Raw genomic sequence first — 26,315 nt, forward strand, 5'->3', positions numbered from 1 at the left:
AAGTCGACACATCCAGCAACACCTGCGTTTGGCTTTTGCAGCACACAGCATTCCACTTCAGATAAAAACTGACAATGGGCCGTGCTACATCGCACAGGCAACTCAAAAGTTTTTAGTCAATGGGGTATTGTACATACCACGGGTATACCACATTCCCCTACAGGCCAGGCAATTGTAGAACGCATGAATCAGACTTTGAAACGCCAACTGCAAAAACAAAAAGTGGGAGAGCAGATGGCTACTCCTCACGAATGATTGAACGAAGTTGTATATGTGTTGAATTACTTGAGATTGACAGATGGTGAAAGTGTACCACCAATTGTAAAACATGTGCAAGGCATGGTAGGAGATTAGTTTGACATTAATAGCAATGTTCAAGTTAGGGTTAAAAATGTTGAGAAAAATGTATGGGAAGGACCATTTCAATTAATAACCTGGGGACAAGGTTACGCTTGTGTTGTTACAGATCACGGAACAAGATGGGTACCAGCAAAGTGGGTAAAACCCTGGACAGTTGTTACATCCTTGGAAAAACGCTGAACCTAAAAGGATTCCTCGCTGCATTTGGCCTGTTATGGGTGACACACATAAGTGAAGAATGGATGATCCAACAACCAAAACAGAATGTATGGGTAACTTTGGCAAACATAACGCATCAAGAAGCTATATGTCTTTCTGTCGCTACCCCTGAAAACCCTTTTTCTACCTGTTTGGTGGGGTTACCTCTAGACACCTGGCCAGATCCAATGCCTGAATTTTCCCTTTGTACTAACCCACAATCCTGTGTCGATAATTGGGATGGTGTGTATGCACACCTACCTCAAGTAATGCAAGAACCTCAAGAGTTAGAGTTGTTAGGATCAGTCATCATGAATGCCTGTGTGATGTTAATTACACCTATAACACCACTCGAAAGGGTCAGAATGTAAATGCTATTTTGCCTGTATATAGAAATGCTACAGCTCATTGTAACTATATCTATTCCAGAATATCACACTCTTTTTTTCTATTCCAGCTGCTTTACCTGCGGGGATGTTTTTAATTTGTGGGGATAGAGCGTGGGGGGGAATTCCATCGAAACTTAACAGGAGGCCATGTAGCCTCGGACAACTTACGTTACTAACACCCGATATCAATATGATTCACAGTAAAAGGCTCACGATAACTGACACAGGGTTAAGTGGATGGCTAGCAAGTTTGGGAATTACGGGATGGTTGAAAGATTTGCTTATGCATGGCTTAGTTATTTTAATTGTAATATTAGCAGTTGTAATGATTGTACCATGTATCATAAAAATAGTTGAACGTATGATTGCAAAAGCATTTCATCTAACTTGGCTTGCACAAAAAACAAAAAGGGGGAATTGTGGGAGATTTCATGGAAAATGGGGGACATTTCTTTGAGCTTGATTATTTAGAGTTAGCATAAGTAGGCCGCAGTTAGCATGAGTGGGCAGGAGTACGTGACAGCTGCAGTGTGAACGGACTTTGAACCACCAGAAAAACAATGGACATGAGGAACTTGGACAGTGGAGCAATTAATAAACAAGATAACAGAACTGCAGAGGCAAGAAGGAGCTGCAAGAGCTTTAACGCAATTAAGAAAGCTGTCATTTCGGCTTAGAGCATTTACCTGCAGGATGGGGACTTAGGAGTTGGTTTGTATCTTTGTTAAAAATCTTGGTTTCTTTTCTTCTTGTGTATTTTATTAGGTATAATGTTGCTTTTACCGTATTTAATTAATTGTGTTCATAGATCTTTGCAAAGGGCAATACAGCAGGTGTTAATTGACGAAAAACAAAAAAAGGGGGAATTGTGGACACATATTTAGCTAACGGTCGCAAGAGCATTCCAGACGCCTTTAGAAGACCTTGAACAGAATAAACAAGAAGACAAAAAAAGAAAGATGCCAATTAGAAGAACACGGGTGCGCATTCCACGATAAAGGGAACTTGGCACAAAGAACCTCAATTCGGCAGTTTATCTGGACCAATTAGACTGAGACAAGTTTCGCATGTTTTAGTTGGTATAACCAGTTACGTCCTGTGTACAGAGTGCACATGTACAGAGTTGGTATAACCAATTATGTCTTATGTTTATGCACGTGTACAGAGTTGATATAACCAATCATATTTGATGCTTGCGCGCGTGCACAGTGACTTTGCAGAATATGTGATTATAAATATGTGTGTGTTTTAGCAATAAAGGTCATCTGCTTTCAACTTTACAGGCATCCGTTTATTTCTACCTCCTGCACGTCTCCACTGTCCATTTGTGATTTTACCATCCCACCAGAACTGGTCTGAGCTATCTTTCTTTTGCCTCATTTCACAGATCTGCAGGTTATCAAATGGTTTCCAGAGCTGTGTGAACCCTCTGACCCTGACGGAGTGGCCGTCTGTTGGGCAGCGATGGTCCCAGGGCTGCAGTTGTCCTGTAACAGAACAAGTGGGCTGAGCCGTCAGATTGAACTGTGGGCTGGTACTTCTCACATGGGTTGCAGTGGATGGTTGTGTGACTTATCTGCTTCCTGTTAGTGCATGATATATAATAGTGCTGGCTGTTCATCATGCTGGCTATCTCTGTAGGATGGAGGAAGAGGTAAAGCACAATTAACGGCACTAGTAAGTACAGCAGTTCTTATATACTTTATATGTTAGCATGTGTATCTTTGCGTGTATGCAGGGGGCAAAAAAATACTAATGCTCTCAATTATTTATGTAAACACAACAATAGCTTCCTATCCTGGCTTCATTTAGGCACCTTTACGTACTATTAATGGCTCAAAAATTAAAAGATCCCTCATTGCTCAGTAGGATTTGTTACTAACAGAAGCAGTCCTTGGACTGTTCAGTACAGTGGGTTCTCTTGGCAGCACAGGGAGACAAAGTCCATGTAAAATCTGTTGATAATCAATTCTTGGTTGTTTGTAATGTTCAAAAGGAGAAAATAAATTGTAGACCATACCTCAGGCTAGCATGTTTTTTTTTTTAATCCCATGTTGGGACTTTCTTATTCTCAGTGCTATGGAAGTGCTCCTTGGATTCATCAAGCTGTCAGCAGAGTGTTTGGAAAATGATGTATTTTGCCATTGCTGCCATAGCACCTGCAAAATGTGATGCTTTTCTTGCTGAGAAACTCAAATATTTAAAATAATTATCAAAGCCTACCCAGAGTGCTTGATTGATTGATAGGATGTGCTTACATTATTGCTCTGAAACACAGCATGTCACTTGCGTTGTTTTGTTCATGCATACTTTGGGATAGGCAATGGTCTAGTCTACCTTCTGTTTGAGGTGTTGTGGACATATTAACATCAGTGGTAAAAGGAAGTTAACTTACCCTTCATGAATTCATGGTATTTAAATTTGCCCATTGGATTTGCCTTCAGTTAAGTATACAGTTAATCTCTTTTCATTCCAATTAGTTGAAAACTAAGGATTTCCTTCCTTCTGTTTTGAACTGATATGTAAGAGGAAATCCGTAGATGTTCCTGTTTTGAGTAAACCTTTTACTAAGGAGTTCTGCTTGTGCATTTAAAAAAGGAATAGAAAGAAAGAAAAAGGTGGTACTGATTCAGATGTAACACTAGAAGCAGCAGATCCACTTCTGACGGTTTTGCAGCCAAAAAGCACAGTGCAAAAATGCTCTGTCCCTGTTTACTTTTAACCTCTGGTTTGTCTTGGATCTGATTCTTAGTAGGCGGTCTTATCTTACAGAAATTGCAGCCTCTATCGCCACCCCTTTTGTGGAAAGGGTCCTGCCTGTAAAAGCATGAAAATGCATCCTCCTGGGTTGCTGTTTTTCTTCTTAGCAGCATGCTTCACTCCTACAGCTGACTGCCAGAGTCAGAAGGTAAGTCTGTGAGTCTTTGTTTAAATGTTCATTGAACAGTTCTTCATATTTGGATAGTTGTGTGTTATGAAATAGTCCTCCCCAAAACTGCTTTTTTATTTACATTTAGTTAGCTGCAGAATAACATCCATAATTAAACTTTAGGACTGTAAGGTATCTTCTCTGCTTATGTACGGGTATGTGTGTCATCTAAACTGAGGAACTAAAAATAGAGTTGAAGGGAGCTGCTTGAGTTTTAGATCAGATTAAATTTGTATTTATGTTCTGCACTCAATGCAAAAGTAACAATATGAAAGGAATATACTCAGCATCTTTGTCTTCCGCTATTTTCAATACGTGTGATGGGAGCTTAGCATCTGGCAGGACAGGTCCATAAGTTTCCTAGGAGAATTTTATAAAAAAAAAAATAATTAAAAATCTCTTCAAATTGTTGCTTTGCAACAGGGTAGATACTTTTGTTTCAAGTACATTTCCCAGCAGCTCCCCAATGAGGAGTGTGGAATAATTTCCGGTTTGTTTTGATTTTGTTTCAATTTTGTTGATTTTCTGTTGATTCCTTTATCTCCATTCTTGTGTTTAGCAGCAGCATCTAGAAGAATGTATGATGCCTTTGTAGATCTATTCTCTAGGCTCCATGGTGAGGCATCCCATTTTCTGCAGGCTAGAATTCACACTAATTCGTACTATATTGTCTTCTGCCATCGCCCTTCTTGTGTCCTGCTGTTGGAGGAATGAACTGGCCTACGAAGTCAGAAGTTGTGTGGGGCGTTTGGAAATCTTATTCCCTGGGGATCGGAGCTATAGAAGGGTTGTCTTGTCTTGAATGACAAAGAGGGGCCTTGTGGGGAGTGGACAGACCTGTGCTAAGGAAGGTGCGTGTGAGTCTGAAAGACTTAATTTAGAAAAAGCCAGAGCACTGAAAAGATGCTTCAGTGTCAGAACTTGGAGTGGAAGCTCTTGTATAGACCCTTTCATAAAAGGGCTATAAATGACTAATAAGCATACAAGTAAGGTAAGAACCTCATGAACCTTTAGGCTTGTATGATCACTAAGGTGACTTGAGCACAAACATGAAGAAGTGTCTCTGCTGATGTTTTTTTGTTTGTCTGGAGGCATGGGTTCCGGGCAGATGGGTTCCAGTATAGTAGTGTGTTCAGAGGCATGGGCTCACATCTTCAGCTGGTGTAAGTGGAAATTTAAGTCTCTTCACCTTGAGACACTGTGTTGATTTCTATAATCACTGAGGTGTCTGGCTTGGTGTGAAACAATTAAAATATCAGGTAATGAGCACTCACTCACAGAGAAGTGAAATCTTTTGAATCACCTTGGAGCAGTTTATTTAATCCAGGAAAAATAACTCCCTTTTAGAGTTTTTTCTCCAAAAGGTTCCCTCTTTGGAGAAAGAGAAGAAACATTTGGAAGGTTATAATGGGAGGTAAGGAAAAACAAGGGTCTGATGAAGTCTTCTCTGATAGTTTAGGATGGCCACTGGATCCGACTGCAGTAGAAGTGCTGTGATTCCACAAGAGGCCTCAGTTGGCTTGCAGGGGCCATCAAGAGACAAGAGAGATTTTGTGCCAGCTGTTTTTCAGTGATGTTGCCCTAGGGCTCTGATTTGATGGCTCAAATATGACAGCATATCTGTTAGCCTGATTTGGGTTTTGTATACCTCTTGGTATGGGCTGGGGTAGATGCAGCAGATGTGAGAACCATGAAAGTTTTTCTGCTGGGCGGAGGCCAGTCCCAGGCTGTGCTAGGGGTGGAATGGAGGCAGGTGGGAAATGAGGGGAGTGCTCTCTGCATCCCTGTGCCTCCAGTGCTCTCTCTGCAGCTGAGATTGGTGGGGAACACCCAGGGCAATAGTAGATCTTGTCTTATGTGATCTCTGAGCTTGATTGTTCACCCTCGTGCTGAAAAGTGTCTTCCTTGGACAAAGGCAAAGGGTTTGTGTGTCCAGGAGCCACTGGTCTGTTCAGCTAAAGTGTTATTGAGAAGTTCTTGGGGAGGTGCATCACTATAATGACTCAAGCATGTGTCTACAGTTCTGTTTTGTAAAGGGCAAATGCACTGGAAACTTGGTGATTCATTAGATAATGGCTGTTTCCAGAACTGGCTCCCAGGATTGTTGGAGCCGAACACTGACGTCCAAATGTGTTTTTCTTTCTTCCTTGAGATTTTGCCATGCAGAAGGATTTGTGTTACGGTTTGGAAGGAAAACATAAAGGGCGAAATGAGGGGAATTAAAATAGCCCTTAAAAAACCCTTCCCAGCTTATTCTTTTGAGATGGAATAAGAGAAACGTGAGCACTTGAGAAGTAAGGGACATCTGTGTCAGAGTGAGAGAAGGGAAGGAAACACTGCAGCATCCAGAAGGTCAGATATATCTCAGCTTAGCACAGAGGGCAGTGGCTGCTCATGCACATGCATGTGTTTGAGCACAGGGAGGGAGCACAGTCCAGCCCCGGCAAGATAGAGCTCAGTGTGGACAGAGGCACCCTGGCTCGTAACTTCTTTCAACTACAGCTAGAAGTCTTCTCCTTTAAAAGCCTCCTTTAAGTTTGGAGCTGTTTGAGAGCACCAGTCTTCCTTTTCTGTTGTTTTGTACCCAAAGTGTGATACAGTCCAGGCTCACGACATCACCTGATCGGAACGGTGACTCTTTTCATCCCTTTTCGCTGGCATAGCCACCATGCACCTCACTGACTCTCAGCCCACCAGGCAGCATTGCTGCATCACAGGGACAGATATTCCCTCTTGCTGCTTCCTCTCCAGTGTCTTCAAATGTAGAAACAGCGGTCACAGATGAGCCCAAGGGAGCACTGCATCATTGTTTTCCATGAGGCTGTGCCCCAGGAGCCACCTCTGACTCAAACTCCTGTCTTTCATCCTCTCCAAAATCTAAGTATCCAAACTGTTGCATTTATGTCCCTTGATTCCCTCTTCTGCTTTCCTAAGAAGCAAAACACTCCAGAAAATGACTGCTTCATCAGTTCTGTCACTCAAATAAGAAGGGAAATTTTTTTTTTTATTATTTTCCACACAGCTGTTTTCTTCCTCTTTCCTCCTGCCTGTTGCTGCTGACACAAGCGTATTTCCTTGTAAAAAGCGGAAGATCTTACTGGAAAGCTGCCTAAAGTTCATGAAGTGTCCCAGGAAGGAAGGGTAGGGGGAATTCTACAATAAATGTCTTGTCTTAGAGTCCTGCAAGTAATTAAAGATGCCAACAGGGAGGAGTAACAGCCCTTCTCCTCTCCCAGTGTCCCTCTCCATTTAGAAATGGAGCCACATTGGTGAAGGAAAGAGAAGGAAAATGGAACAATGTGTGAATAATGGTGTCTTCCTCCACCACCATGACAGAGAACACATTTAATGGCTCAGCTGTGTCTGACAGCTAACTCCTGATGTCTGGAAGTAAAGATGAAATAGAAGATTGGAGAGTTTTAATTTAGTGGTTTGTGCTCTATTGTTTGTGTGGTCTTTTTCATACAGATGGGGTGCCTCAGACACCTGATAAAGGTTTGTGGGGTAATTCTGACAACATTAACATCATAACTCATGGGAAGATGTCCACCTCTGTGTTTCTTCCTTGGCCATCTTCCCATTCCTCTTTCTGAAGCATTGTCTCAGGGAAGGTTAAAGCTGGGATTTGATGAGACTAGAAAGGCAGGAGATGTACCATTCTGTCAGAACCGTGTGCCTGGCTTCAACTGGCTCCTTTCAAAAGCCCAGCTTTAACCTGGAGTCCTAATTTGTACTTGAATCAGTTGGTTGGATGGACTTCTTCCCTACCCCATCAATGGCACTGCTGATCTTTTGAGACAGAGTACTCTGGAGGTAGCACCTCGTTTATTCATCCATATTGACTGTCTTTCTGTTTTGAAAAAGGGGAAATCTCCTCCGGCTGCACTGTGTGCCAATGGGGTGGAAACATAAGGAACAGCAAAGCTGGTCTCTGTCCTGCTGGATAAAATCAGTAAAGCTGGTGCTCACAGGACACGGATAGGTGGATTTGGTGGGTCTCGGATTGGTTTTGAGCTGTTGATAATGCAAAGGAGTCCTTGACATAACAGGTTCCTTTGGTGGGGATTCTGCCACCAAAGGAAGTGGAGGCTACTGTATGGTAAAGAAAGCCCTAGCTGCACAACTAGAAATTAATATCCATGTGAAGGGCAACAACAGACACAGAAATCACTTTCTTCATTGGGCAGCAGTTTTGCATGTGTGGCTGCAGAAAATGGATCCATGAAGGTGAGAGAAAGCTCAACAACTCCAGGCAGGGGGAACGTGGGTGTGAGTCAGGAAACCATTCCAGGGCGATGTCCCTGTGGACCTGGGACTTGAGGGTTATCTCTCAGGAGGTTTTCCTGACAGGGTCTGCTGGCTACCATCTGGGAGGGCCTTCCTGAACTGTTGATAACTGATGGGAAGCCATGGGTTTCCTCCCTTGCCTTGAGGCAAATGTATGCATTTGGGCTTCAGTTCAGAGGAAGCAAAGCTGAGATTGCTGATGGGAATCCAAAACAAGGAGTTCTGGGCACTGGAGAGCTGCTACATTAACAGCATTGTTCAGGATTGGCTTAAAAAATCCCAGATCAAGGCCTCCTCCCAAAATTTGATCTAATGTTTTTATTTTTAGAAAATACAGTGCCTGTAGAGGCACAGTAGAGGTGAGCTGTGTGTTTTTTCCCCAGCCAGTGACCTTCTGGGGCAAACAGAGCTCATGCCTCCCAGCTTTTCTCTGCCATCGTCAGTGACAAACATTGTCTTTTTTTTAAAATGAGCAATGAGGCTTCTGTGCAGTTGCTTGACTCCAGGAGTTTAGAAATTCAAGGAAACACTTTTGGGGTAAAATCAAGAGCTTTAATGACAAGTTGGCATATGATGATGATTATTCACTCTGAGACTGTACTGTTTTCATCTGCTCTGGCTGTGTTTCATTTGGAGAAGCAGGATTGCTGGGTACAGGGGTACAGAAAAGCCATGTGAGGAAACCTGAACCCCTGCAGTTATTCTGGTTGGGTGGAAGGACTCGTGCTGAATTTATCACCAGCCATGTGAATTATCCAAGTCTCCTACCTGATCTTCTTGCCAATGTTTATGAAGTCTTCTCACCTAGGGTCAAAGCGTCAAGGGCCATCCAGGTGATCAGATTGGTGCAGAGCACCTTTCCTTTTAATCCACCCACCTGCACCTTCTTGAAGACAATTGCCATGAGAAATATTTGTGTGAGCAGCTCCTGGGGTCTGGGAAATAGACTGAGCTAATGCATTCGGTTCTTTGGACCTGTAGAACAGCAATGAAACCACTAGTGAAATGGATCACATCAATGGCATGGAAGAGAAATGCTGTGTTGCATTTTAATTCAGTGTCTTCTGGCAAAGAAGCATTAATTTAGGGCTTGTTCTCACATACCACTACCACATGTTTATAAAAGATCAGCTTAATCATAACTGTGCACTGTTCATTTATTTTAGAAATGGTTAGAATTTTTGCTGTGAGGTGTAGGGGAAAGATAAGATAGCTGTGATGTGCCCTATTGCCTTCTAGCTGAGATCCAAGCGGAGTAGCATACAGCAGCACGACATGATAGTTTAGCCCATATGAGTGTGTGGTGGACCTCCCAGCAGCTGCACTGGTGACTGCCCTTCCCAGTGGTATCTAAAGAATGGTGCAATGTTGATAAAGATATTAAAGGTTGGCAAGATGAGTGGCTAGGGTAACAATTTAATTTTGGGCTTATTTCCATTCTGTTTTTTCTTTTTTAAGTTAAAATCCATGCGATGCAATATCAAGACGATGTTTACCATGAATACAGCATGTACTGCTTGTGCCGCAGCACCTAAAATGGTGTGTCCAAAAGGCTGGTTAAAGACCACCCAAGGATTAGGAGTGAAGAACTGCAGGTAAGGCCTATTTCTTAACCATGTTAAGGTGTTGGTGCAGCTCTGCTATGCAAGGAGTAGTGCGTATGCTTTCAGGAGAACACATATGTTTTTTGAGCTCTAAAGCTCCAAGGAATTTTGGGTTTAGATGTATAAAAATGGATTTATGGCCCCTATTGTTGTTGCTTTTGTCTCCTTGCAAATCCCATGGACTTTTTGCTGGGCATAAGGTTGTATATCCACAGAACAAATTACATGCTAATTACCTCTAACTTGCCCTAAACAACCTGAGTTTGCTAATCCTGATACAGCAACTTAACACAGGTCTGTCTAGCATAGAAACCTAATCCAGACTCAGAATTCCGTAGTGGATTATTAGGAAAATAATATAATGATAGTTCCCCTTGTATATCCTCCCAGCTTCCAGCAATAATCCTCTGAACTTTTTACCTTCCTAGTTCGCTTTATGACAATTGCTTGTTCATGTGTTCCTTGTTCTTATTCTGTTGAGCTTGGCTCTAATAGGAAAAGAGTGAAGGAAAACTGAATTTACCAGGAAGTTTTTAAAAAATGAAACACTATAGATCATTGTTTGTGTATCTATTCAGTAGTGAATGTTAACTGTTAAAATATAGCTCCATTGTCTACTGTTTTCTGTGATTCACTATTCTGTCGAAATACTTTAAAAATAGCTGTAGCAGTTTTGCAGTTTATAGCAGTTTTTGCACAGACATGCATAGGACTCAGATTGAAGCCAAAGCAGCAGTGCTATTGAGACAATTTCCAAGTTCCTTTTGGGAAGGATGTTGTGCCAAAAATAAAATGAAGCGTAAGAATAATGTGAGTGTATGCAGCTTTTCTGAGTGTTATCTGCTCTCATCATGGTTGTTGGACAGACCCAGGTATAGTTCTGTACTGCATACGTGCGGAACAAGAGACACTGCCACCAAGGGCTTACCCTGTATGTAGAGGTGATGGATGAACGGTTGAAAAGAAGATGCTTCTCTTGGGGTTTTAAGAGGTTTGTCCAAGATTGGATGGAGAACCTGTGAGTAACACAGCTATTAAATCCAAATTTCCAGCATCCCAATCTGGAATCTTTAGTGCAAGACAGAAAGGGACAAGTCCTGCAAGGAGATTTTGTTCTTTCAAGGTCATTTTAGGTGTGAAGTCAAATGTTAAGTCACCCTGGAGATCCTAACTTAGTTTCTGTGCTTTCTAACCTTCCAGCATCCAAGGTTTCTGTCCTGATGCCCTCAGGCTGCCCAAGGTCCTGTCTCATGTCCAGTCCCTGGCAGATTTCTTGTAACCGATCTTTGAGGCTCAAATCAATGGGCATCCTTAGAGAAGACATAACTCAAGTGCAAACTCTTGTGTGCATGTATGGCAGAGGGAATGAGTGCCCTTCTTCCATTCAGAGTTCAGTGCACTGCAATGTGATTGCTTAGAAACCCTCTAACAGGCGTTTGGTATGTTTGTGTTGCAATCATGAATTTTGGATTGTTCTTTTTAAGATACACTGTCAAGTTAGGAGAAAATACACTTTCCCAGCCAGGATGCCATCACATATGTAAGAAGGAAATTGAAGAGAAAAAGTGCTGTCCAGGATTCTGGGGTACGGAGTGCTATGGTAAGTTTTTCATCTTTTTACGACGCTCTCTAGCTGTTGAGTAAGTCAAACCAGTTTTAAAAGGAAGCATTAAATCTGCATTGAGGTGATTAATTTTCATTATTCCTCAAATACTCACAAGATCTCTGTTATCTCTGGGAGGTTCAGAATATAATGGGGAAGGAATCTCTTTGCTTCAAATGAGCTGAATCCTCTTACATTTAACACATAACATAACCTCCTTTGGTGGAACTTCCTTTTGTCTCTTCTTTAAAAATAAGCTTTTGGAAAGGGATGTTTTTGTTCCTCTTTAAAAAAGTTTCCAAAGGAAGAGGAAGATATTTCTTTCTGACGTCCCTCTAGTCTGCAGTGTGTGTGCCACGTGTGCTTCTGTGTAGTCTGGAATTAGGCAGCCGTTCAGCCACAGAAAATACTTAGCAATTCCAACCCAAGGTGAAAGTAACCATCCCAAAGCTCCTACTCAGTTTTAGCCAAGTAATGAGAATTTGTTTTGTCTTGTCTCAGAAATCCAAAAGCAAGACCTACCAAGCTAAACACTTCTCATATGATTGATTGCTGAAATATGGAAGGACACTTTCCAGTCCTGCAGAAAATGGGAGATTGTTTGAGTGCTTGAGCCTGTTCTCACACAAAGTGGTTTGAATAAGCAACTGGCTTCGTCTGAGGAATCACATGCCTAAAATTATCAGAAATAGTCCCCAGAATTTGGAAGTACCCCACTCCAAAGAGGCGTGGACCATGTTTTTCTGAGCACACTTCCAAGCTCTTCATGAAGTCAGGGAGAGCTGAAAATGCTCAGCATCTTTGCAAAGCAGGCTCCTGTCTGTCCTGAGTTGCAGAACTGCCCTCAGGTGTTTGATACCACCTCTTGCTGATGCTAGCAGCAGTGGCTCAATCTTAAAACATGTTTCAGTGCCTTTGCTGAAATTTAGTGAGTTATGGGCCATTGGGACTTTTCCTTAGGCTTTCAATAAAAGGCTTTTCTTAGCTAGCAGCCAAATTGCTCCTTGGTGCCACTCCTGGCCATATTCACCAGCTCTGGGCCAGTGTTAGGTGTATTGGATAAGCAGGCAGGGACTTTGCTCGGGAAGAGGCTGTTGCTTTTGCACAACTGGAATGCCTGGGGGAAAAGGAGATGGAAAGGGGGATACAGTGCTGGTTGTTCAATCTAATCTTGTCTGGCCTGTCTCTTTGCCTGCTAGAGTGTCCGGGTGGCTTTCAAAATCCCTGCAATGGCCATGGGTCATGCTTGGATGGTATGCAGCAAAACGGGACCTGCATCTGCAAGGTCAGTGCATGATTTATTCTGAGGGTGATGTGCTTTTGTCAGAGGGAGTTGTATAGCATCTGTGCAGATGCTTTGGATGAAGGCTACCCTTCTGCCTGGAAGGTCATTAGCAGCTTTCTTCATTCCAGTATCAGTGTCTATGGTTTTCCTGGAGGGTTGGTGTGGTCTGCAGTAGCACTAAGACACTGTTGGTGAAGGATCTCTAGGGAGAAATTAAGAAAGAATTGCATTAATTTAACACTCTGATCAGTTGAAATGATCAGTGTCTGTCTGTGGCTGCAAGAAGCCCTGAGATACTTGGCTCTTAATGAGCTGCACCTTTTCCAGGCTTGGATGATACACTTCCCCAGTGAACTGGTCCTGCACCTTGGCAGGCAGATCCTCCCTCTCTCAGGAAAAGCAGGAGAGAATAGAAAGAGAATTTAGGACAGGTGTTTATTGTTTTTTTTACAGCTCCAGACTTAGTACAGCAAAAGCATAAACAATTCCTGCACATTTGAATGGTACAGAGCAATGTTTCTAAAATTTTTAGCTTAATGGGTCAGTGTCAGACTTGAAACTTTCTCTTATGAACTGCACGTTTTTACCACTTCCTTAATTAACAGCATTGTGAGCTAAAACACTACTTATTGGGACCTTCTTTGAGAAAAGTGGGTTTTGGATTTAACTCAAAGTTACCTTATATCAATTAAAATATATGCTGAAGGTGCCTAAGCCCTGTAAAATCAATGTGAAAAGTCCTATTGGCATTAGTGAATTCCAGATTCCTTTTTCAGAGAGATATCAGAAGCCAGCTGGTACATTCCTGTCTGTCTGTGATCAGGACATTGTTTCCTCAATGCCCACCAGAGTTTTGCTGGCATTTTGCATGCCCTTTGTGTGTCAGCTTACACTGTGATCTTCTTTGCCATGGGGGCTGGTTAATACTACTACAGCACTGGACAGATCAGTTTTCTTCGATGTATTGCTTCAGCTGTCACAGAAATCAGAAATGGGGAGAGACTTTGAACTATAACAATGTGTGGAACAATGCAATAATACAGAAAAATAACGTCTGGGACATTTTGGGGCCCTTCTAGGAGCAATACGGTGGTTTTGCCTGCCAGAATTGTCGAGGTGAAAATCGTTTTGGCCCAGACTGTCAGTCAGGTAAGGATGAGTAATTCAGGTGAAACCTCCACAAAAATAACTGAGAGCAAGGAAAGAGGAAGGGGAGGTTGAGTGAGGAAGGATGCTGGAGAGGAGGAGGAGGTGCCAGCTGGCAGTGTTCAATAGCAGGTGTCTTGGCATTTTGTCTTTGTGCCCTTTTCCACTGTCCCATTAGACAAATGATTCTCAGTCTTTCACTCAAATCAGTCCATTTTTCCTATTGTAAATCTCTCTGTCCCCTTACCAGGCCTATCCCAGTTTCCTCTCTCTTTTTAGCCATACTCTTACCTACATCCCTGAAGGGACCCCCACTCACTTCATGACTGTTTTCTAGACTCCTGTAACTGCTCCACTTGTCTCCCAGCTTCTTCCTTGTTGCCTTCCCTACAAAATTAAAATACACAGTGCTTCTTCTCATGTATGGCATTTTTGGAGGTGATTTATGACCAGCGCAGCCTGGCTGTTCAAGGTGCCCTTTTTGCCCAGCCCCTGGTTCCCTTGTATCCATGCAGGCGAGATAGGTGTGATCTCGGTGGTTGTGCTTACACAATGACATTGATGCTGGGATCACAGATGTGTTAGGCTCTCATAACACTGCCTCTTTCCACATTGGCTGCAGGTGACTTAGAGGAGTGGGAAGTTAAAACACGTGCCTGAAAAGCTGGTCTAGATCTTGCATTTGGCATTGCTCTTGCAGGGCTGCACTTTGTCTTCTTGACCCCAGGACATGCAGTTTGCCCTCTGTAAGCTCTGACTGGCATGGCCTTATTTTTGAAAGGAGCTATGTTTGCCGTGGATTATTGGTGGGAAATCAGGGTGCCACGTCCCAGGGCAGTTGGCCAATGTATGCCTGAAGCCCTGTGCGCTGCCTTGTAGCTGAAGGTCAGGTTTGTCTGGACTTTCCTTGCAGTGTGTGACTGTGTGCACGGGGAATGCAACAGTGGCGTCGCTGGGAATGGAAGCTGCACGTGCTATGGAGGCTACACTGGCCCCAGGTGCGACCAAGGTAAATACATTGGTAGCTGCAGAGGGGCTGTTAGAGGTAAACTATGACATGGGCTTGCATGCATGTGTCCTGAAAGGAGCTGGGGGTAAATTAATAGCTTGGGAATGTAGAGGGAAGATGATCTGAGCACTGGAGATCTAGACAGAGGGAAAAGATGGGGTCTGTTCCCCACTCTGTGATAGTGGCTGAGATGTACCATCTCTTTGTGCCTCTGTTCTTTCTCTGGAAACCAGATAGATCCTTTCTTCTCTCTAAGCCTTGTGGGACCTGACTACCTGTAGGCTGCTGGTAATTTAGAGCTGTCTGCACTACTTATATTCCCTGGCTTTTGTGCAGCTTGGGGATGGAAACCACATTTGCCTTCATTTCCAAATATTTTGTAAGGTAAGTTTTATCTTCCAGCAGTACCCTGCATGCTCAAAGGGAAACTCTCTTTGCTGTGTGATTCCAGAACTTCCCCTTTGCAAAGGCGTGACATGCGAGGCCAACAGTGAATGTGTGGTAAGGGATGGGACAGCAATGTGCGACTGCAAGCTGGGCTACAGAAAAAGTGGGAACACTTGCCAAGGTGAGAAACTTCTCTGTAACCCTAAATGGACCCCTGTTTGGAAAAATCTTATTGCACTGGTATCTCTGGATGAATTTGAATATTGTGAATACAATGCCTACTTCACTGAGGAGGATTAAGAACCTGTTTTTAGGAATCCCTTTAAGATTAAGGGCTAAGTTTTTGGCTCTCTTCTCACTTGGTCCTGAAAGCAAGAAATGAATTAGAGTGGCAGGTTCCATCCAGCACTCGCTATAAGTATGTACTGAATAACCATGACAATGGGATATTGGTGAGTCTATACCAGTTTAAATAATAAGGCTTGTAACTGGAGGATTTCTTCACTGATTTCAAATTTAAGTTTGTGAATTTGTTTTGTTAAAAGAAAGTCAATAAAATGCATGTGATTAGCTAGCTATGGATAGCTCTATTTTCACTGGCTTTTTGCAGTTTTTGCTGACCAAACTGCAGTTTCATACATCCTCAGATGATGGAAATTTGGAAGTAAATCCAAGCATCCTCTGTCATTCACACTTCTGTTACTGAAGTAACATAAAGAATGTGTCATCCAAATTCCTCAGATTAAAAACCCAAAACACCTGCTGTCTGAAATCATTCTGTTTTCCTGGGAAATTTTAGAAGTTTAATAGTATAAATTCCTTATACCCTGTTCTTTCCAGGCCTTTTGCATTCTACTGTGCTGCAGTAAGTGCTGTTTTGAAAACAGAAATTTGGTTACTCTCACCTCTCATCTCTTTAATTGCAGCTCTGGATCCTTGTGCTGCTTCTCCATGCTCCCCCTTCGCTGTATGTAAGGTTCTTGGACCACGAAAGTATCAATGTACCTGCAAAGATGGATTTCAAGGAGATGGGAAGATTTGCCAGCCCATAAACCCTTGTGTTGACAGCAATGGAGGCTGCCCAGAAAACTCTACCATTTGTGTTTACAGACGTCCAGGAGAGGTAAGGGCAGTAACAGCACGTCAGCAACCTGTAAGGGTCTGAAGAATGGCCAGGTGAGAAGTTCTCTGAATGAGCTCACCATCATGCTGGTCAAATCTGTTCTTCTCACCTTAGATTTTGCAAAGGGAAACCAGACAGCTCTTTTGTAGGGTGACTTGTTGGGTAAAAGATGATGAATGCAACTCTATAATCACTGTGTTGCCTTCTCTTAGGCATCTTGTGTTTGCAAGCCTGGGATGAGTAGGAGAACTCCTTCATCCGAGTGTTCTGTATTTCCCAATGATTGCCGGCAGTATTTTTGTGACTTGACTTCCACGTGTGAAATTAATTCTCAGGGGAATCCTAGGTAAGCCAGTTTAAAGGTTGTTATTAAAGAAGCTTATTCTGCAGCTAGAATGGAAACTGAGTTTGGATGAGCTGAATTTTGAAGAAACTTAGAGCTAACTGAGGAGAATGGGCCAGAGTCACCTTTTGAGAAGATCCTGTTTGTAACAAGCCCATTGAAAGTAAACAGTTTTACATCAGTCATTGTAAATTTTGGCATATGGGTCACAAGATGCTTTAAATCTGGGTCAGCAGAGTCCTGTGAACTGGAGATGCAGCTCCCCAAGCTGGTGGTGGTAGTAGGGTATTATCAGTCAATAATCAATCATTAAAAGGGAGATGTGTGACTTGTTTGTTCCCATTTGCCCACATTTGATTCTGAGGGTTAAGTCTTTGGCTATCCTCCCACTCAGGCCTGTAAGCAAGAAATAAATTAGAGTTGCAGATTGACAGGGAAGGGGGAAGTTGACGGAAGAAACATCAGACCTTATTTAGTCCTCTGGAGCAGAACACCTAGAAGTTGATACCTCTTAGATGGGAAATATTGCCAGATCTAGGATTATTTTTGCATAATGGCCTCCCAAACACCAGAGAAAGCTTCACTGAGAATTTTGTGTGTTACCAAGAAAAGGCGGAGCATCTCTGAGAGACTGAAGAGGGAAAGAGCAGTCCCATCTCCTTGACCCTTCCTTTCCAGTGCTGCTAAAACTGTTAGCACCCCCCTGCTCATTGTCTGCTCCAGGCCAGAACTGAAATACAGTGGCTTCCCTTTCTGAAGATAACACTAGCAAAGTGCAGGACACGGTGTTCAGCATGGTCCCTGCCTTAGTATGTCCGTTCCCCATCAGCTGGCACTCAGCCCTCTGAGGCTGGAGTAATGTCAAATTCCTCCCGTGTCGCATGTCTTTGCATCCCTGAAACAGAAAGAGCTGAGCCGATACTTGGACAAAATCCAAACGGGAAGAAACATGGTTATCGTCCAATGATCTTAAGTAATCTCTGAGTAATGACTATAAATCCGTGTGAATCAGGACAGAGATTTTCACATGTAGATAAGCTTTTCTGGAAAAGTCATTAGCCTTTCTGGGGCCCTCATTAAGTCTAAGAGGAACCGTAGCTAACTGATGTGCTTGAGCTGGCACTTCTCACTGAAGCTGTGGGGTCACATAGGAGCTGTTTGCTAGATTTTCACTTGACCTGTGGTTTTTACGCACTACCTAAAATTTTCAGATGCTGTAATGACTGGTACAGACTGAGTATCTAGTTAGAAAGGTGTCGATAAATATATTGTGCCTACCTGTACCCTGAATTCTAGAGCAGACAATCCTTCTGTTGATTGTATCTGAGAAAGCATCTTCATTCTCGTTGGGTAGGTCCAAATTTGCTTGCACTCCAGCAATATGCATCTTTTCTCCTGTCACTTAGTTTAGGCAGAAGTTACTAAGCTCTTACCTACACCTTAAAGCTGGGGTTTGTCTTTTGAGTGTAGATACTGAGATGTTCTAATCACATTTGTTGAATGTGTTGCAAACTGTTTTTTAATGATTTGTTATGTTTCATTCTTGTCTCTTAGCTGTGTGTGTAAAGAAGGGGAGATTGGAGATGGGAGAAGTTGTTATAAAGATCTCTTGAGTGAGATAAATCAGCATAATTCACGAGGGAGGTTTGCTAGGAAATTAAGCGTCGCCAAGAAAATGTTTGGTAAATGTCTTTTGAATTTGTTTGGGGAATGGAGCAAATGTGGGGACAAGAGTGTGTCAGAAAAGGTTAACAGCCTTTCAGCATGATAGATCTATTTTGCAGTGTATGACCATGGGCTGCAAAACTAAACACATCACATCTCTGAACTCGTATCACCAGTTCTGGATTGTGAATTGAGGATACTGTTGCAGAGAGCACTGTGGATGCGCATTAGGTATTTGGCAGTCCTGGTGAAGGATGTACCATATCTGCAGAAGAAGGAAAACATGCCTTGGGGGTGTGATTCAAACCTGTTTGTATCAAACCAGCAGTGGGCCTCCACCTGCAGTACCTATGTTGAAGGCTCAGCAGTCTTTCAGCTTTTGCTGCGTTTTCTAGCAGTGATGCTTGAGGCTGGTGTGCCGTGGGTCCTCAGCTCAGTAGAACATCCACTAAGCCTTAAACAGCCTCCTTGCCAGCACGCGTGTGTGAGTGGCTATTATAGAGATGAAAAGGCTTTATTCTATGTACCGTAGTGCTTTCTGAGTGAGGAATTGCTTTGCAAAGCATAGAAGACTCTTTTCGAACCCGTGTACTGCAAGTGTGGGGAGTGATATCTGCAAAGGTTAATTTTTGCCCCACTGTAATCCAAGGAAAGAATGAGAAACCTTTAGCTCATGTCAAAGCATATTTATGTTAGATACCTTCTCCAGCTCATGCTCTGCACAGTCTTCTCTATCTCCACTAACTTAAGAGAAGCATAGAGATAGGGCTCAAAGCTCAGCTTAGCTTTTGTGAATACCCTTCCCTGCTACGTATCAGTGTTGCCAGCACTTTTTTTGCATGTTTTCTCTAATGATTTATGCTATGGGCAACTGCACGAAGATCTCTGGGTTCCTAACTCCTGTGCAGTGGGACTTAATACCTTATGACCTTTGTTGATGTGGACTTTGTTGATGGGCCGTTGATGATTGAGTGGAGAGTGACAACTGGGTTCGTAGCAGCTACTCAAGAAGTATTTAGTTTCAGTAAATCCTGATGACACCCAAAAGTTAGTTATTTTAAGGGGAAGACAGAGGACATTTGGCCCAAGAATAAGGTAGTAAGCATGTAGGAACAAAATTATTATGAATATTCTGCAAATTCCAGCAGTGATTCAAAGTGGAACAAAGTCACCAGCAATCCTTCAGAAATCTTGTGGGCAAGTGCTAAAACTAATAGCAACCAAGCTGGGCTGTGGTAGCAATATCAGACTCCCTCTGGTTCCTTGTAAACAAGTACTAGTTACTTCCGTCAGGCCAAAAATGTCTAGATTGAATTGTGCTGTTAACAAGAGGAATAATTATTGCTGGAGTTAAATCATACGCCAAGTAAATACTTCATGTTGCCACTCTTTTTACAGCTTCTGGTTGCTCAGTGTTGCTGACTAAATATGGGCCTTTCACAGTCTTTGTACCATCCCTTCTTCCGATTCATGATAGAATGGAATTTAACGTAAGTTTTCTTGGTTTTAGCAAATTTTTGCTGTCTTGGGCTTCTTTCCTGCCTGAGTTCTGCAGCCTGTAAAAACTGATTGACACATGAGAGAGGAACTTTGGAAGGCAGTATTTATAGAAGCAATCTCTTGGGGAGACAGACTCTTCATTGTCTGGTTAAGTTGCAGTCTCATAGAGGATGTTATATCCCTCTCATTATTTTTAAAACCTCTCTCTCTCTTCAATATTGACAGGGTTTGTTTATAATGTCAGGAAGTGTAAGTTTTTCTGGCCATTCTTCATTTAAAGCTCACACCTCCTGTGTGTGACTATTCTCATAACTTTAGGTGGCTTTTCACTACTTGAGGGTGGGGTTTTCAAAAGGGGCTGAGATTTGCATCAAAGTATTGCATTTTGGGCCTATGGCCCTAGATGTGGGTATGGTATCAACTTCTTGAGAAGAGCTCATTTTATTAATGGAGACAGCACATATGGCAGTGCTGGAGAAAACTGCTGTGGGAGCCAGGACAAGAGTTTGAGAATTCTAGGCTTCAGCAGGTCCTGCAGGTCATTATTTATTTATTATTTATTTTTAATTAAATTGTGTTCATTTGCAGTAGGTTTTGCACAGTTAAGCTCCCAACCAGGCTATTCCTCATGAGGATGAGAAGGTATATAAGCCACTTCTCCCAGACAGAGCTAAAAATTACAACACATGAGCTACAAATGCGGCTCATACAAGGTGCCTGTTGTGTTTCAGGTGGCAGCTAGTTTGCAGGTAGCACTTGGATATGAGAAAGTAAATGTCTTAAAAATAATCCAGACAGACCAACCCCACTTGAACATTACATTTTCAACTGGTTTAGAAATATCATTCCTTTGCTTGATAGCCAAGCTATCTATGCAGCAGCAGTAACTCATATATAGTCTAGGGAGCAACTCCTAACCTGCAAATGCCAGGAACATTAGCTGTCTCCTACTACCTAGTTGAGCAGAAGTTTCCACTAACACAAGTCAGGCCTTGTGCCCAGGTCATCATGGTAACTTCTGGATTCATAGAAAATACATCAGGAAAGGCTCCTGTGTTATCTAGTCTACCTGTTCCCACAAGGACCAGTTCCACCTAAATCAGTATTGCCAGAGGATTGTCTTAAAATACCACCAGTGATGGAAAGCCCAGAAAAGAAAGGAAGAAACTAAATGTAAATTCAGCAGCTTAGACCACCTACATGGTCCAACATAAATAAAGATTGTGTATGGGGAACTTCAGCAAGTTTTATAATCTGAAGCATGCAAGGATGGTTTTTAAATTGTCCAAATCCAGTAGGTTTCTGTCTAGGGGATTCCTCTGAAGTCACTTGCAGGTTAACCAGTGTCCTTGTGTTTGAATGTGCACACAAACAGAAGCAAAAGATTTGCCACAGTGCTACTCCAGTGAACCAAAATAAAGAGGGAAGCTCAATCTTGCATGCTAAGAATTTCTTTGTGTGTATTAGCTGGGAGAAAGGTAATGTCATGGGTCTTTCAGTAAATGAGGTTCTTGAAAGAACATGTCATTTATCTTCTTTGTGTGGTCTTTATTCCCCAAAGGATACCACTGCTGAGCATTTGTGCAGAATGCACATTGTTCCTGGTCTGCATTTGGTAGAAGACATGATAAAAGCCAAGACTGTGTGGACCTTGTCAGGACATCGGCTAACATTCAGCAGCCAGGTAAAGGATCTCATGGACGAAAGTCCTGGACCGCAGCTTTCATGTAGGACAGACTGGAGCTTGAGCATAGTTTCCTTGGTGTGCTTTCTTAACCAGAAAAACTTTTTCTCTAATCAGCCTGCCTGTTATCAGAGCAACAAGCTCCTTTGTGGATTCCAAAGCAAGGTGATTTAAGACCTGACACCCCAAGCAACCACTTCTGTCTTGCAGACAACCAATTAGCCAGAATCCATCTTGTGAATGGTCTTTCCTTGGTTTGTATATGTATTCTGGAGAAGAGACCTTTTCCCTACACTGTTAGCAGCCACAATATTCATGTGGCTGACATGGAAGAGGCAGCAAAGTCTCTACTCAGACTGAATGCTTTACCTTGGAGATTGTGTGCTTGGACACAGCCACATGCTGAATATTTTTCTCTTGCAGTTTCCCTTTTCCCCTCTTCCTATTTTATTTTTCTTAGTCATCCTAGCAAAGAGTTTTTCATCATTATGTTCTGATATGGAAGGCTTTTTTTCCCTTTTCCCTTTTACAATTGACTCATATTTTCCAGCATCCACTGTTCTCTCTCTATCCTACACTTTTCCTGAATGCGTGCTCACAGCTGGCCAAGGGAGGGCCATATGTTTCCTCTCTGAGGATCCAGCCTTGGCCTTGAGGTCTGGGTCATAATACATGGACACTGCATGCATCAAAAGGACAAAGTATTTGGAGCCAGGGAATCTGAGCTGAGCTTGTCGATGCTCCTTTTAAATTTCTTTCCTGTTTGTTTACTCAGGAGTCTTTTGATCTGGGAAGTCTGCCCTCCCTTTCCTTTGTTTCAGCCAGAATCCTCAGTGATGCGAACTGAAGTTCAGGGCAGGGAGGAGCAGTTCAAGAAATGCATGTCATGAAATGAAAAGCATGGGGAAGTTGTGCTTGCCTGAACTTGGATTATGGCTGCAGCACCAATACATTGATGCTTAGTTTGTAGGTTACCCTTGGAACATCTCCATATGCCCAGCTTCAGTGCGTGGTTGTATACAGTATAGAAGGACCAGATATGTGCCTTGTAATTCAGTGAGCCTGTCTGCTTTGGCTTTGTTCTGAAGACTCCTTGTTGGCATTATGAGCCAATAAAAGTTGCAATCAAAGCTGTAGTTCCAGGATTGCCTCCAAAATCTGTACTCTGGTGCCCAGGAGGCACTGTGCCCCTCTCCTTGTACTTGGCAGTCTGATGCAGCAGCTACTTGATGGTCAGCCCACCCTTTTGTGATCCAGAGCTGGGATCAGGCATCATTCACACTCAGACAAACTTAATTCTAGACCTGATTGTCCCAGATTAGGTCTTCTTTCTGTAATAAGACTTAAAAGTACCCCCCAGGATCAAAATATTACCCCAACTCAAGTAGAGGTGGGATGTTTGTTTTACACCCAGACCACCCCTTAAATTTACTTTTTCCACAGTAACTCGGATTGTACCTTCATCTTGCTGACCCATAGGCAGAGAACACTGAAGGGAACAATGATTTATAGACCTATTGTGATAACACAGGTATACCACCAGAAAATAACCTTTTATTATTATCCAGATGTACAGCAAATCATTTCGATATCAAGACTTGCCGGGAGAACTGTACAATGTTTTGCAATCGAACTTACCAGCAGCCAATGGCATCATGCATATCGTTAACACCCTAAGGAAAAAAACCAGCACTGACAACCTCAGAAACCCACAGGTACACAGACATTTGTATTCTGTTTTATGGGACAGCAGAATAAACACTTTAAAAACGTATATTTTCATCATTAAAATTCCAAATCTGTGAGGCTTTTTTTTGAAGCGAAAAGCCTATTTATTTTGTTTTCAGTTCCTGATAAGGCCTGCTAGCCACTATTATGTCAGCATACCATTAAAAATAGCTAATAGCACTACATAAGCCAGATACAGGCCTCGCAATGATGCTTTTACAGTGCTTGGATGAGTAGAGGGTTCTACTTTCATGAGTAAGATCATTCATAGCAAATGAGCTCTTTTTCAGTTGTATCTTACAGAATACTTATTTTACAGGATAAATATTGAAAAAGCATTCTTCACATAATCAAATGAAGATTTTCTTTAATCAGTCTGCACTGCATTTTGAAATTAGAATCAAAAAGTTGTCTTTGCATTAAAAATATTTAAAATGAGGACAAATAATTATTAGAGTTTTGCATTTTGAAGTCATGTCTTGAATTTAAGACACTGAGCAGGGCTTTCAGGTTCAAGTAGCTAAGCACTTTGCCCTGTTAGCTGGGAGTTTTTGCTGTAGCTACTACATTGCTATGCCTGAGCATTTTTATATTGTTTCTATATGCAGAAAGTAGGCCCTGTTACCTCCTACCTCCTTGCAAAAAAATTTCTCAGAGAATGACACAAGCTCTTGGATTTAGTAGGAATTTGGTAGTAATTTGCATTTACTTTACACCATTGGTAAAGATCACAGGTACCTGCAGGGAAGGGTTTGCAGCAATTCTGGGATGGCAGGACAGTAAAAGTGCTCCCTGCAGAGCTTGTCTTTCCCGGGATTCCTTCAGGCATTTGTTTCCCATTGTGATTGCAATGAAGGCTAGTGATCACCTCAGCCATTTTTGGCATCAAATCCCTTTGTACCAGTAGTGTCCCTTGGAAATAATGTTCTGTGCCTCTGCATGTTCTATGGGAAGCAGTTTCTGCCAAAAAAATATGCAGTTTCCTGCAAATAAAAGTCAGACAAGTCCCTTCACAAGTTTTGATACTTGAAGGGACATTCCTCCTGTTACCTTTGTCTTCATGGGCAATGTGGAAAAAAGGAAGGCATCCATTTCCTCTGTGTTTTCAGGAATATGCATACGTATTGTATTTTCTCAGCATTGGGGCTCATTTGCAGGTGGTAGAGTGAACTCTTGTCCTCAAAGCACAGGGACACTTGAGATGACAGAGCAGCTCCACTGCCTACCAGCCCAGAATTGATTTGTATATCGCTGGAAGTATGTCTCTAGTTTAATGATAGTAAGCAATTGCCTCTTCATTTAATTTAATCTGCAGATGAGAGTAGGAAAACAGAAGGGTGCTCAAGTGCATGGTACCTTGGAAAATCTAGTTTGTTGTGCATGGGAAAGACTTTGTGCCTAAGTTACTGCAGGCTCAGTCCTTGCTAGGTCAGCTGGCCCATACAGAGGGTTTAAAGACTGTGAGGATGATGATCCTGTAGATCTTTACATGCAAACCACAAACAAACTGGCCAAGGGCATTCCAGTACGTTCTCAGACCTCACTTCAGCCCCAGCCATTTTTCTCCTCTTTGTATCTTCTTGCAGAAAACCATTGGTGAGATCCTTGCTTCAATGGAGATCTTCAGTAGATTTGAAACTATACTGGAGGTAAGCATGTTTGTGTCTGCTCCAGGAAGGTGTGGCATTGCTGCTGTTGCAAAGCCTGCTGCTGTTTTTGTGGGGATTTTGAAAAACATTTAAATACATCTCAGTAGTTTGGCTTGCTTTGTGGATGCTTTTTTCTGTGTCATTTCTTATTTTGTGTATTTTACACACCTATAGGGGATCTGGCACAAGCAGCAAGCATACACGCCTCTTTCCCATCTGCTTCCCCACCACCCCTTCCCCTGTACCCTGTGGAGAGTTTGTTCTCCAAAGCATGTTTAGTTCTTGACCACTGTCAGGACAAAGAGTGAAGGTTTCATGACTGCTTGTGCCAGGCTAGGTTGTAGCTACCTGGTTTTGGGGTGTAGATCTTTAAATAAAAGCAGTCCTTAGGTTATAAACCCTTGAGGCTGCTGCCCAGGATTTATTTAGTTACTCTTTTCACTAGGGACATTAGTTCACTGATTTTCACTGATTTTCCTTTCACCTCCATCAGAGTCATCTGGATCTGCTCTAGCATTGCTCACAACAATCTTGGCCTGCTTGCTTTCAGCTCTGTGGCTGTTAGTAATTTACAAAATTCACCAACTGCAACTGTGATTATAGACTTGATCCTCTTTTTCTTCTCTTCAGGCAAAAAGATACAGTTTTAGTCTCTGTATGTGTCCTGTGTGTTTAAAACACGCAGGCAGCATTAGCCAGTACTCCCTTGTTCACATTAGCTGCATTCACATCAGTGGCTTCATTGTCCAAGCTATGTTTTTGTGGCATTTATACCTCTGTTATATTTCATACCTATCCTTGGTGTCCCATTGCCCCTCGTATACGTTTGCTTTTCAATAACTCTGCCTCTAGTGGGTTGTTTAGCGTTTCCTCTCCCTTCCTGATAGACCCCCCTCACTAACTCATGCTAGATCCATGATGAAATCTTTTATTGTTTTTGCAGAATTGCGGCCTGCCTGCAATATTGGATGGACCAGGCCCCTTTACTGTATTTGTACCCAGCAATGATGGTGTGGATAAGTTGAGAGATGGAAGGCTCATTTATCTTTTCACAGAGGTGAGCGCTCATAGAACTTTAAGACATCCTGAGCCAATTGTGTTGCACTAGGCTGTGCTGGAATGGTTTGTGCAATGTATCTGATCGTTGCTGAAAGTTGCTCTTCCTGGAAATAGCTAAGCCATGTTTCTGTAAGGCTTTGGGAGAGAAGTGAATGCTGTTGGAACCTGCAGTAAGAAACATGGTTAGCTAGATTGTTTAAATCTGACGTTTGGCTTGCTTTCCTCACCCCAGCTTTGGATAGGGGAAAATGAAGGAACTTACTCGCTATAGTACATTAGCATTGTCAGTCACGGTTAAAAGAAGATGTAGTTGCCTCCTCTTACTCCTGAGCATTGAAGGGGTATCTAATTCTTATGTTCTCTTCTT

At 42.5% G+C, this 26,315-nt stretch overlaps 1 protein-coding gene across 2 annotated transcripts in view; it reads left to right on the top strand.

Annotated features, from left to right (window-relative positions):
• Positions 1-2,144: 2,144 nt before the first annotated feature.
• The window catches only part of STAB1 (stabilin 1), a 63,835-nt gene continuing 39,664 nt past the window's right edge, over positions 2,145-26,315 (top strand). Inside the window, exons 1-16 of one of the 2 annotated variants that reach the window (XM_069812418.1) lie at positions 2,145-2,624; positions 3,720-3,855; positions 9,622-9,758; positions 11,252-11,367; positions 12,570-12,655; positions 13,735-13,804; positions 14,715-14,810; positions 15,262-15,378; positions 16,124-16,320; positions 16,533-16,666; positions 18,218-18,345; positions 19,727-19,818; positions 21,390-21,512; positions 23,081-23,227; positions 24,827-24,889; positions 25,833-25,946. In XM_069812418.1, coding sequence (XP_069668519.1) covers positions 3,775-3,855; positions 9,622-9,758; positions 11,252-11,367; positions 12,570-12,655; positions 13,735-13,804; positions 14,715-14,810; positions 15,262-15,378; positions 16,124-16,320; positions 16,533-16,666; positions 18,218-18,345; positions 19,727-19,818; positions 21,390-21,512; positions 23,081-23,227; positions 24,827-24,889; positions 25,833-25,946 — 1,701 coding nt within the window. In that variant the 5' untranslated portion in view covers positions 2,145-2,624; positions 3,720-3,774. Of the gene's footprint in view, positions 2,625-3,719; positions 3,856-9,621; positions 9,759-11,251; positions 11,368-12,569; positions 12,656-13,734; positions 13,805-14,714; positions 14,811-15,261; positions 15,379-16,123; positions 16,321-16,532; positions 16,667-18,217; positions 18,346-19,726; positions 19,819-21,389; positions 21,513-23,080; positions 23,228-24,826; positions 24,890-25,832; positions 25,947-26,315 lie in introns of those variants that run through there. The other variant, XM_069812419.1, reaches the window with a different exon arrangement.

This window comes from Haliaeetus albicilla, chromosome 24, assembly GCF_947461875.1.
Source record: "Haliaeetus albicilla chromosome 24, bHalAlb1.1, whole genome shotgun sequence".
Classification (NCBI taxonomy): domain Eukaryota; kingdom Metazoa; phylum Chordata; class Aves; order Accipitriformes; family Accipitridae; genus Haliaeetus; species Haliaeetus albicilla.